Source organism: Rousettus aegyptiacus, unplaced genomic scaffold, assembly GCF_014176215.1.
Source record: "Rousettus aegyptiacus isolate mRouAeg1 unplaced genomic scaffold, mRouAeg1.p scaffold_m13_p_10, whole genome shotgun sequence".
NCBI lineage: Eukaryota > Metazoa > Chordata > Mammalia > Chiroptera > Pteropodidae > Rousettus > Rousettus aegyptiacus.
In genome coordinates, this window is record NW_023416285.1 from 71,663,727 (window position 1) to 71,675,782 (window position 12,056).

At 43.1% G+C, this 12,056-nt stretch overlaps 1 protein-coding gene across 3 annotated transcripts in view; it reads left to right on the plus strand.

Annotated features, from left to right (window-relative positions):
- The first annotated feature begins 404 nt into the window (after positions 1-404).
- The window catches only part of BEND4 (BEN domain containing 4), a 32,315-nt gene continuing 20,663 nt past the window's right edge, over positions 405-12,056 (plus strand). For all 3 annotated transcript variants that reach the window (XM_016160753.2, XM_016160754.1, XM_016160752.2), the window contains exons 1-2: positions 405-915; positions 8,756-9,322. In XM_016160753.2, the coding sequence (XP_016016239.1) occupies positions 441-915; positions 8,756-9,322 (1,042 nt within the window). In that variant the 5' untranslated portion in view covers positions 405-440. The remainder of the gene's footprint in view (positions 916-8,755; positions 9,323-12,056) is intronic.

The following is a 12,056-nucleotide window of genomic DNA, read 5'->3' on the forward strand; positions in this document are numbered from 1 at the left end:
CTGGCCCGAACCTCACCCTGTTACCAGGTCGCCTTCCTGGCCCCAGCAGTCCCCGTCCCTCCCCCACCTCCCCGTCGAAGACCCACACCCGGCGGGCCTACCCCGCGGGCAGCGGCGGCGCCAGGCCCCGCCCCCGCCCCTATTATCATTAGCAGATATTACCCTAAACACTTGCTCTTTACTTCCTTTCTCCCTCCAGGCATTGGCGAGGCGGCCTGTCAATCAGCTCTCCGGCGGCAGCCCCCCGCGCGGGGGCTCAGCGATGCCAGGCTTAGCGACAGGCGGCAGTGACGGCGGCGGCGGCGACCACGGCACAGACACACACCCTCCCACACGCGCGCACACCGGCAGAGCCGGCGGGCGGGCGGCGGAGGCAACCTCAGAGCCCGGCGCCCGGCGGGGAGGGGGCGTGCGACCGGGAACCGGCCCTGAGGCGCAGCATGGAGGAGGAGATGCAGCCGGCGGAGGAGGGGCCCAGCGTCCCCAAAATCTACAAGCAGCGCAGCCCCTACAGCGTCCTCAAGACGTTCCCCGGCAAGAGACCGGCTCTGGCCAAGCGCTACGAGAGACCCACTCTGGTGGAGCTGCCGCACGTCCGGCCGCCCCCGCCGCCCTTCGCGCCGCACGCAGCAGTCTCCATCAGCAGCAGCGAGCCGCCGCCGCCGCCGCAGCAGCAGTTCCAGGCGCAGAGCACCTACTCCCCCGGGCCCGGCCGGGCGGCCACCGCCGCCTCGTCGTCGTCTCCGTCCGCCGCGTCCCAGGGCCACCTGAGGACTCCCGCGCCGCCGCCCGCGGCCCCCGCCGCCTCCTCGTCCTCGTCTTTCGCCGCCGTCGTCAGGTACGGCTCGGGCCCGGCGGCCGCCACGGGCAGCAGCAGCGCGGGCACTGACGGCGCCAGCCTGGAGCTCAGCGCAGGTACCAACTCTTGGGCGCAACTTTCCTTCCCGCTCCGGCGGGGGGACTGGTGGGGACGGAGGAAGGGAAGGCTAGGGACCCCGGACACCCTCTGGCGCGGTGGGCTTGGCTGGAGGAGCGTGAAGGGAGAGTGGGGGGGCACGCCCCGGAGGCCTCCCCGCGCGAGCAGCAACTTCTGGAGAATTCTGTGGCGCTGCCGCCGCATCCCGAGCTTCCGACGGCGCGCGCGCCACCTAACAGGTGGCTCCGCCGCCCGAATTCGGCTTGGCGCCCACCAAGCGCAGCAGCGGGAATTGTTCAAGCGGGGACCAAGCAGGCAGCTCTGGCGCGAAAGCTGCGCGCGGCCCTGGATTGAGACTGGACACTCTAGGGTAACAGTCGAGGCAGCTCCCGGAGAAGCTTGAGCTACTCTGTAGGGTCTCTGGGACGCCCTCCCCTTATCCTCCGCTGCTTCACTTTTTCCCCTTCCACTTCCATGTACCTATTTCTTTAATTTGTTTTTTCTTCTTTGCTTATTGGCCCTCCTTTTCTCCATCTCTTTGATGCTCTCTCTTTCGCCGTTTACTCAGCAGGCTCTTGTGCGCGGTGTCTCTGTGCCTCTTTCGTTGCTCCTCTCTTCCCCACCACCCCAGAACCCAAGCCACGCGGTGGTGAGACTCCTGGCCCCTCTACGCCAGCGATGCGGTGGAACTGGCGCTCGCCCCTAAGGCCAACTTCGGGAAAGGAGACATCCCGCCCCTCCTTCCAGCCCCGAGAGCCTCGGCGCTCCAGGCCCTCGGTCCACGACACCCCCTGCGGGGTGGGACACTGCTCTGCCGCGGGTCCCGCGCCCAGGAGCTTCTGGGCCGGAGCCTGCGGAAATGCATCGTTGGGCGCAAACACCCCAGGGTACAAGATTCTATTCCTTTGCCAGGAGCCAGTAGGCGGCCCCTTGGGAAAAGGCCAGGTCTCCTACCGGGCTGCGGGAATGGAGATGGGATAGTGGAAAGGCCAGAGCGTGGGGCCTGCGCCCTAGGACGCTCTCCGCTCCTTGAGGACTGGCAGCCACGTTCATTCCGCTTATCAGAACTAATTCAGGCCTTTTATGGTACTTTGGAGGGCCCCCCCCCCCAATTCTGCATATCAATGAATCCAAGGTTTTATTTCTAATGAAAATATGAGCATTGTTTCTAAATGAGTTATAGATACCTACGCTAATGTTCTGTTTGTCAATATTTTGACACATGAAGGATTGGTTTGGAGAAAGAAAATCTAATTACAGGTTATAGTGAAGACTTATTCTATCACATCTCTCACTGATTTGGAGATGTTTGATGGCTTTGAGTGGGTTTCTTATGTGGATGTCCTTATTGTTTATGGGTGTGTGTGTGTGTGTGTGTGCGCGCGCGCGCGCGCCCGCGCTTTACGTTGTTCCTGGCCCAGTATTGTGTTTTTATATTCATTTTTAGGTTCCTCGCCCACTTCCTTTTTCCTCATTTTTCTTCTGTTTCCACCCCTTAAGAGGTTTGTGGTTTTTTCTCTGGGTTTGGGGTCTTTTTTTCTATACTACTACTAACTTGTTCATGCCCAGTTTTATTCCTCAGCTCTGCTTATCTTTCTATATTTTAATCTTGTTTTTTTTTTTCAGGAATTTGTATTCTTTTCCTTTTTTCTATATATTGCTTACTCCTTTGCATAACCTCAGTTCCACCATGTTCATTGGGGTTTTTCCCTGTCTTCTTCTACCCAGTTGAGTCTTTAATCTCATCTCTCTTTCTCCTTTCAGTTTTTGCTGACTTCGTCTTTTACTTTTTTTATACACTATAAATCTGCCCCCTCTCGTTTCCATTTTTATCCATAGTTCTAACCTTGTTTTATTTCTTCTTTTCTCTACACCAGTCACTTGCTATTCTGTCCATGGTCCTTTCTACTCTGGCAGTTTCCCTGCTGTCTTTCATTCATATGTAGTTTTTTTGGTTGTGGTTTTTTGTTTTTTTTTCCTCTTTCTTACCTTGTCCTAAATGTTCTTTCAGTGTTTCTTCTAATGTTCTGTCTAGTTTATGATATCTCTGTCCCCAGATGGAAATCACATCACTGAATCTAAAGGAATGAAAATGGGCTTGTTGATGCCCCTCAAACTCCCTATAAAAGCAAATAAATATAAGGAGTTTGAGGGGCATCAGCAAGCTCTTCTTAAGAGAGGTAAGTGTGATAACACCAAGGACAGGATGCCACTTGCTTGTTGGAAAGATGTGAATTAAATGGTAGGTATCTTCCATGAAGTAAAGAAAATAGTCTGGGGCAAAAAAAAAGAAAAAGCTCATAGTGCTAAGCGTCATGAATTGTGGTCATAATATTAATCATTGATGGACAAAGCCATTTCTTAACAGGCACTGTGATGTGAGTGGCCATCAGAGGGACAGTCACCTGATTGGCTCTTTGAGGAACTAGTGGTTCCACTTTGAACCAATGAGCATGTGTGCACAACGGATGGCCATTTAAGCATACTGGGTGGGGGTGGGGGTGGGAGTCATGATTTGCTTGTTGCACCCTCACAAAAGTATTATTGAAATATCTCAGGCCACCTAGTAAATCGAAAATAGTCAGAATATCAGTATGATTAAATGAATCAAGGAAAGAAGAAGAAAGATGACTGAGTGTCCAGAGCAAGTGCAATGAAAAGATGAAAGGGTTGAAGTGAATCTTATTTGCCATTAAGGGCCATAAACCATTGAGAGGAGAAACATGTGATTAAAAATAGATTTTTTTTTCAACATGCTTATAAAATCTCATGAAGAGTATAATTTTCCTTAAAAGGCATAATATACCATGGTTTTAAAAGCATATTTTTCCTCTGTGGGAGGCTTAGAGTTAAAACCATGTAGATCTTGATATGCAGCCTAAATTTGGCATCAGGAAATGGGAAATTGCATCTTTAAGCAGAGTACAATCAAAAATGAATTACAATAAATCCTATATAATTGCATAGGTCATTCTCTTTAATGAGATTTTATTAACCTGACTGTCAAGCTTTTGAGTCAGGCAGATATTTTATCTTCTTCAACTGATAAAAGTGTCAGCTATAAACCACCATATAAATATTCATAAATCTACACATCTGTGGCAGCCTATCAGCATCATTCTTTTGGACATTAAAAGCATTCTAATTACTTTCTGTCTAGCAGAGCTGAAATGCTGCCTGTTATAGTATGTGCTTGGCAGGCATGATTGCTTTTGTTTGCCATCACAAATAGCAGCATCCTATTTTATATATCGATGGTCCAGAAAATATTCAGGGATTGACTGAGCAGGATGAGTATTAGGAAGCACCATCTGGTTTTGATAGCACCAAGTATATTAACTCATCTGTTAATTTTTGACACATCATTGATTTATTTATTTAGAAAAATTGCATCCTGTTTTGCTGTGTTGATGTTTGCCATTATGAAAAAAAATGGGATGGCATTTTTTTTTTGTAAGACATAGTTAATTGATTTAAGACAAGGTTGATGCTTCCAAAGAGGCTTTCATTTTTTAACTTCTATTTTCTATGTCATGAAGTCTTGTCTTAAAATTAAGTTATATTAATGTTTTAAAGAAATTATATATTTTGAACTAGCTGAAAATCCTTTGGGTAGATATATGGATACATGATAGTAGGTCACAAAATTTTTTCTGCTTCTGCATTTTTTAATATTAATGTATTTCACCCTTCATTGGGCTAAAATCAAAAGGTTACTACTACTCTCGACTGCTGTGATCTCCTTCATAGAAACAGAATGCTCTTGGGGATATGCTGTGATGGGCAAATTCCATTCAAGGCTTTACTTACAAAGAAGGACATTAAAGTAGGAAGCCTGTGTTTGATTGCTTAGTTCCCATACCTCTTCTTATTCACTTATCAGATTTAGGATGGATTAAACCACTTAAATTCCGAAGAATTTCTAAAAAGGAAATTTTTTTAATTAAAAAAATAATCATGGGTTCAGATTTTGGAATCAGACTGGCACATTTGCAACATGATATTATCTCCCAACAGACTGCACAACAAAGCAAAATAAATTGGAAGTGGCCATTTTAGAATGCTTTGTGATTGTGATTTATTAACATTTCATGGTGTTCAATTTTAGCAAAGTTAGGGGCAAAGTAAGTAGTTTTAAAGCTCCTTTGTAAATTGCTGACTATCCTTCGCTGCCATCATCTGAGTAGAGCATTCTGTGACTAGGGGAAAAAAAGTTTTAAAAAATTCAAAATACATGTTCACACTTAGCTCAATTATGAATCATGGATCAGTGGCCATTCAGTTGTGTTCATATGAAAACAGAACTTTTCTCTATTTTTTAGCAAGAATGGGCATCACACAGTACTTGGATTTGTAATTCTGTCTAGAAAGCTAAAGTATTGTTGGCTGCAGTATATATTAAGTAATATTTTTCATCACACTCTTCAGTGTAAAATACTATTCAGATATTAAAATGTTATTCAAATATGTTAAGATACTGAAAAGAGAAATTTGATTTTAAGGGTTATAGTTTTGTATATATCATTTCTAAGAATGAAGCATTTAAAAAAACTGCAGGCAAGAACTGCTTTGTGATTGTAGCTATTCTCTGATATTCTGACTGCACTTTAATACATTATTTTCATAATGTAGGATCGTACATAATGATTTTTTTCTCAGCATATTACAGGTTTATCCTTCAATTAAGAAAACAAATCATACTTGTTCCTAAGTCAGATTTTTTTCCTTAAAATCTATACCCTAATGTGATTTTATCAAGATGATTAAAATACTGAGTGTTCTTTAGGACATAGAACAAATATATTGAGCAATTCTTTCTAAACAATTCTATTTTAGCCTTACTTTTCATATTTTGTTCCTTTCATCAAGGTTATGTTAATGGTTATAGGCTGTAAATCAATTGAGACTATGCTGATTAAAATGCAAACAGTAAATACAACTTCAGGTCTAGAATGGGATTACAGGATTAAAATGAATGAAAACTGCTAGTGTGCTAGCACTGAAAATTCCCAATCAATATCATTCTTTTGATTTTACTAATAAAAGAACAAAAACCCGCAAGTGAAGAAATGAGATTGCAGCATCTTAAATCTCCCCGCTTATATCGTTTAGCTGTTACTTTTTTGTTTTTATTTGGTTTTGGTCATTATAAAGAAATGATACCCCAATATTTGAGGCCTTTCCCCCATTAGTGTTGATTTACATTATGAGCTCAGTTCTTCATTTCACCTGGCAGGGGGCAGAGGAGACATTATCAGTTCTAGTGCTTGGTGTGTGAAAGATACTTTCTATATCCATATCCCTTTTTCTCCAACATAGTAAGAGGACTTTATGTTGGCAGCTTCTTCAGCCAAGTTCACAGTCCCATCAATCAATTCTAGCCTGAAACTGTACCCAGCACCTGGTTTCTTCTTCAGCATTCAAAATAATTATGTAAAAAACAGGCCTTTGCCTGATATTTGAGGGATTCGGGACAAGAGTACAAATGCAGACCCACAGGATGCAGTTAGCATTAATGTATTGGCTAGGTGGAGAGCCAGAGGAGAGAAAGAGCAGTTAAGAGGGTCGTTTTATAAACTATATAAATGTCTAACCAATGTACTGTATACTTGAAACTAATAATTTTTTTTAAAAAAATGCAGGCCTACATTCCCTATATCTAATAATTAAGGGGCATGAATTGGGCTAACTTTTAAAAGTTCTGTCCACCTACCCTGACAAAGACACCTTCATACTGACCAGGTGTGACTTTGGATTTTGCAGCAACTCATGGCCTTTTCTTCCCACCCCTAGCTTTATCATCTTCTAGGAGAGAGCTCATATACACACATATGGATGCCCCAGCACCGTGGTCTGTCTTGGGGAGGATGGCTCAGGGAAGAGACCACAGGCCCTCCAAGCAGTTTGAGTTCCTGGATCTTGGGTACTTCACCTTGGGGAGAGGGAGGGCAGGCTGGTGGAGGAGAGTCTAGGCCGGGCCCTCCTGCCTGTGTCTAGGGCAGTACTGCTCCTTAGAATGAGGATGCACTCTGCCGAGAAGAAAATAATCCTGTGGACTCTCAGCCTGCCTAAGTAGTCTTGCCACTGCCACCCCAGCCAAGTAAATCTGAAAATGCCATAAACTAAGAGTCTCTCTCTCTCTTTTTTTTTTTTTTTTTTTTTTTTTACAAGAGCTTCTGCATGTATTCAGTAAATATTTCTTGAGGTACTATGCTGGCCCTGAAACCCAAGGGCACTCAGACTTACTGGCTTCATAGACTCTACTGTCTCCCTTCCTCTCCTGAACTGAAGAGTACTAGTCTATATATTCTGACTTGTAATTTTTTCAGAGGGATCCAGGAATAGTAGCATTTTATAGCTTTGGGAGATGTGAGAGGTGCTTCCTGTTTGCCAGGCACTGTGCCATAGGCTTTGTGTTCTTATTAAATAATTTAAAAAGGAGATTTGGACCCCAATATCTTAGTTACTCAGGAAAGAATAGTACAAAATGGAGCATGTAGTAGTATGTGGAGGTTTCTGAAGGGTGGTTTCATTGGTCATACATCCCTGGATTTTCTGTAGAAATAATTTCTAATCACAACTATTCCGGTTCATTGTTTCCATAGAAGCCCTTGAATATCTCACCATTTTTCACTTTAAAAGTTGTGGCTTTTGTTTGTTTTCTGGGGAAGAATACAACTAGTCAGCATTTTCAGAGACAGCAGTAGCTAGTTACTATCATAAAGAATAGTTATTGGCATCAAAAATCTAAACTATTTTGTTTGTTGCCATTTTTCTGGGTGTGGGGAGAGGAAATCCTCATACCACTCTGTAAGCCCTAAAAAGTATCTCTCTTTCATTTGTAAATAGCCTCTTCTGGGTGGCAGTCAAGAGAGAATCTGCCTTGTGACATTTATGTTAGAGTGAATTTTCAAGACCCTTAGACTGATGACATTAAGTCACATTTTCACAATTTGGGGTTTTTTTCCTTTGTTTTTTCAGTGAATTGATTGCTTTCTGTTTGCTTTTTGCTTTTTACTGATTAACAGTTAATATGCTTTGGAATTCATGTATGTGAACTAACCGGCACTCTTAGCATAAGCCATTTTAGGAGATTTGGCAATCTAATGGAAGAGGCTCTGAAAAGAGGCACTACTGCTTTTCATATGATACTGACATAGATCAGCCTAAACATTGGCCTTGGCATGATATCCAAGTTGGCAGATAAATTAAAAGAAAGAATAGTGAATACAGATATTGGATGGCACATAGAGTTTTGCTTTTGAGCTATCATCATCTGCCTTGTAGGTCCACTCTTTGTTTTACCTCGATGTCTAGTGAGTTCTTCAAAAAGACTTATCTTTCTTCAATTTGTATGTGGGAGCCACGTACTCTCGGCAGGGATTGTATCAGCTGATTAATAGCAAGGGCACGAGGGCACTCCAGAAATAGAAGTAATGATTGCTCTAAGCCCTTCTGTCAATGAGGAATTGAGTCTGCAGTGGCTGGCTCGATTCATTAAAGATATTAATGAAGCCAAAGGTGCTAGTTCAGACCTGTGCAGGCCAGTTAATGCCACAAAGAGGGAGATCTCTGCATGATACTCTGGAGTTGCAGTCCAGCCATTTCCTAGAGTAAAGGGCTAGGAGTAACTCATCAGGCACCCCACCAGTCGCAGAACAACAGGAAGCTGTGTATGCATCCTATTAAAAGTGGACTCGCCATGTCACCTTGATTTGTGACAGAGTAGAAACAAATACATATTTTTATCATTTTTGAATGTTAAACTCAAAATTGAGGACCTTACTCATCCCTTGCTTTTGGTTATTGATCTCTAATGTGTCTTTTCATGTGTTTCAGAGAGTCGAATGATATTGGATGCCTTTGCCCAACAGTGCAGTCGAGTTCTGAGCCTCTTAAATTGTGGAGGAAAACTTCTGGACTCCAACCATTCCCAATCCATGATTTCTTATGTAAAGCAGGAAGGCTCGAGTTATACCGAAAGACAGGAGCAGTGTCACATTGGGAAAGGGGTCCACAGTCAGACCTCAGACAATGTAGACATAGAGATGCAGTATATGCAAAGGAAACAACAGACTTCTGCCTTTTTGAGAGTTTTCACTGACTCCCTACAAAATTACCTGCTCTCGGGGAGCTTTCCAACTCCAAACCCCTCATCAGTCAGTGAGTATGGCCACCTGGCCGATGTGGATCCTCTGTCAACCTCCCCCGTGCATACACTAGGTGGCTGGACTTCCCCAGCAACATCCGAATCCCATGGCCACCCATCTTCTTCTACACTGCCAGAGGAGGAAGAGGAGGAGGAAGAGGAAGGATACTGTCCTAGATGCCAAGAGCTGGAGCAGGAGGTTATTTCACTGCAACAAGAAAATGAAGAGCTCAGGAGGAAATTAGAGAGCATCCCAGGTACCTGACATGTTACTTACAAGCCAACTGCAACTCATTCCTTTCCATTGTCTCATCACTATGTATGTGTGTATGCATTCATGTGTGTGTATGTGTGTATGCTTTTGTTTGTTTGTTTTTGGCCAGTGATACAGAAAAGTGGGAAAAACAGGCATGCACAGGGTACCCTTAGCCTATCAGTGCCAAACAGATTTTGAGATGAATCACTAGCCTTGTCCTGGCTATGGTTAAGCCATGGTCTTCTTGGGTGTAGGCCTGAAGACCATGGTCCTACTAAAAGATGTCTCTATCGATATAAAAGCAGTTCTTACATTTGGTACAGTAAGATTGAAATAAGCCAAGTGCTATGAACCTGAGTTTCCTTCGAAATATGGCCTGATTCCTTTAAAATGGCTTTTGTGTTTTTAAAGACTTTGCTATGTATGTTTTATTAATCAGTAGTGGAAACCAAAATGAAATGATACCTTTAGTGACAGAACTTGACTAGTACTTAACTAGTACTTGACTAGTACTTAACTCGAATTAACAAATAGTCTCTTCTGTTTCATTAATTTCTCGCTTTCTTGTTAAGTTTCAACAGGCATAGTCTCTTTTCAGCATGTGAACTCTCCCCTTGAAGTTAATCAGCAATTGTAAACTAAAAAGAGTAGACAAAAATGGACCAGTAATCAAGCTGATCCCAAACTATTTGTATCCCTGGCTAAATATGAGGAAATTCCTGTCTCCTATAGACGGTAGATTTTCAAAGTAGCAAAATTCATTATGGCGCAATCTACTCTGGGTTGCAAAGCCATGTTTTCACTGTTTGGGAAGGTAGTGATTTTGCTTATGTCTTTGAATTCATTCCTGTGTGTCTGTGGCTTACAAAAGATTCTAAGATCATTAACTGGAACAATATCTTCAAACCTTTTTAATCATGCAGCCACTTATTTTCCTTTTGTCCTTTCATTTAAAGGAATACCCCAAATAGACCTAAGGTTTGGCTCAGAATATTTTGGAATTCGATTTAGTGCTATTATCTTGGGGAGAAGCAAGAGGTAAAGTAAATCCATTCTGTTTTTGTGTGTGATCCATGGGGTTAGATGAGGAGTCTGGGGAGCCTTCCTAAGCCAGGCCAGCACTGACTGCAGGAGAGAGACTGGGTAGAACTCCAAAACATGCAGTGGATCCAGAATGCTTTTGCTTTCTCCAAGTCAGAGGGATACAAGTGCAACTAACACGCTGTGGAATTTTACAACTTTCGCAGGCCCATAAATTATGGTTGATTAACTGTAGGTTTTACCCTCAAAAGGGTATTCCCATTTTATTCCCCCACCCTTCTCTTTCATTGGGAGAGAAAAGAGCATACTGCTGATCAACCAATGGCAGATACTTACATCAGCCATTTAGGTAAAGTTTTAGAGTGCAAGGACAGGTGACACAAATGTCCAGAGTATTATTGTCTAATTCCTAATCCTAGCTATTTGGCAAACCATCTGTTTTTGGTAAGTCCTAAGCAGATTTGGGGTTCAGTCTGACTTCTGTTTCCTGAATCCATACTCAGAGAAACGTCTTGTGTTAGGGATAACTAATCAGTGGGCCTGCCACTAATCATTGTCCTCTACTTCCCAGAAACATGAAAATGCTACAATTTCTTGAGCCCTCTTGATGGTCAGACATTGAATTACACAGGTTGATATTAGACTAATTACTGTTACTGTAAACATTTCCAGCCCTGTTGGTAATCGTCTCCATGAACTTGAACCAAGAGCCATTTTACATGGAGAACCACGATTGCTTTAATGATCCATACTGAAACCCAACCATATAGATGAAAAAAAGTTTATCAATTATGAATAGAAAAAAAAATCAGTGTAAAATGCAGGTAATAATAAGTTTATTTGTGATTACTTAACACATATACTCACTACCCAGGGACAAGTGTCACTTGGAGATTAAAACTTGAATCAAAAAGAGACATTGCTGCCCTCCTGCCCTCACCTCCCAAACTCCATCTTTGGCTAAACAACAAACCAGGCTCTAGGAGATCACTCAAGAATGTACTTTTCACTATTAGCTATACATTTTGAGGGGGAAAATTTATTATTTTTAGACACCCATTTAAAGAAAAGTACAGCAAGTAATACTCTGGTTTTACGTGTAACAGTATTTTGCAAGCAGTAACTCTCCAATATAATTTGGGATCAGTTTTTCCTAAGCCATGTCACTGCTTCCCAATGGCCCCAGTATGTCTCTGTTGTCCTAGAGTCCAGTACATTTCCATGGAAGGACCTGAGGCTTTCTTCTGGTAGAACCTATCCTTCTGTTGTGGGATCACTCTTTCTGTAGCCAAGCATTACGGATGACTGCAAAGGAGATAGTAGCATCCAGCAGTTAGCAAAGGAGATTAAGGTTAACAAGGAGGTGGTGGCGCCTGCCGAAGGTCAACGCGGAGACGCTGTTCCTCAATCACTGCTCTGCCTCCCCAGAGTCAACTCTGAGATTCCTGTTTCATTTTTTATGAAATAAAAATAAAGCATTCATACCTGGGAGCAGTTCTTGGAGTGAGAGTCCGAAAGAAATGAGTCTGATAGTTTACAAGAAAAAAAAATGATTTCACTTGGGCAGCTATAAAAGGAGGAAAGGAAGGTGTTAAACTTTACCAAAAAGAACGAGGTTGGGGAGAGGTGTTCTTCCCAGCACCACCTGAGAGAGCCTGTGTTACTGTATTATTTGTGAAATTCTGGACAGTATT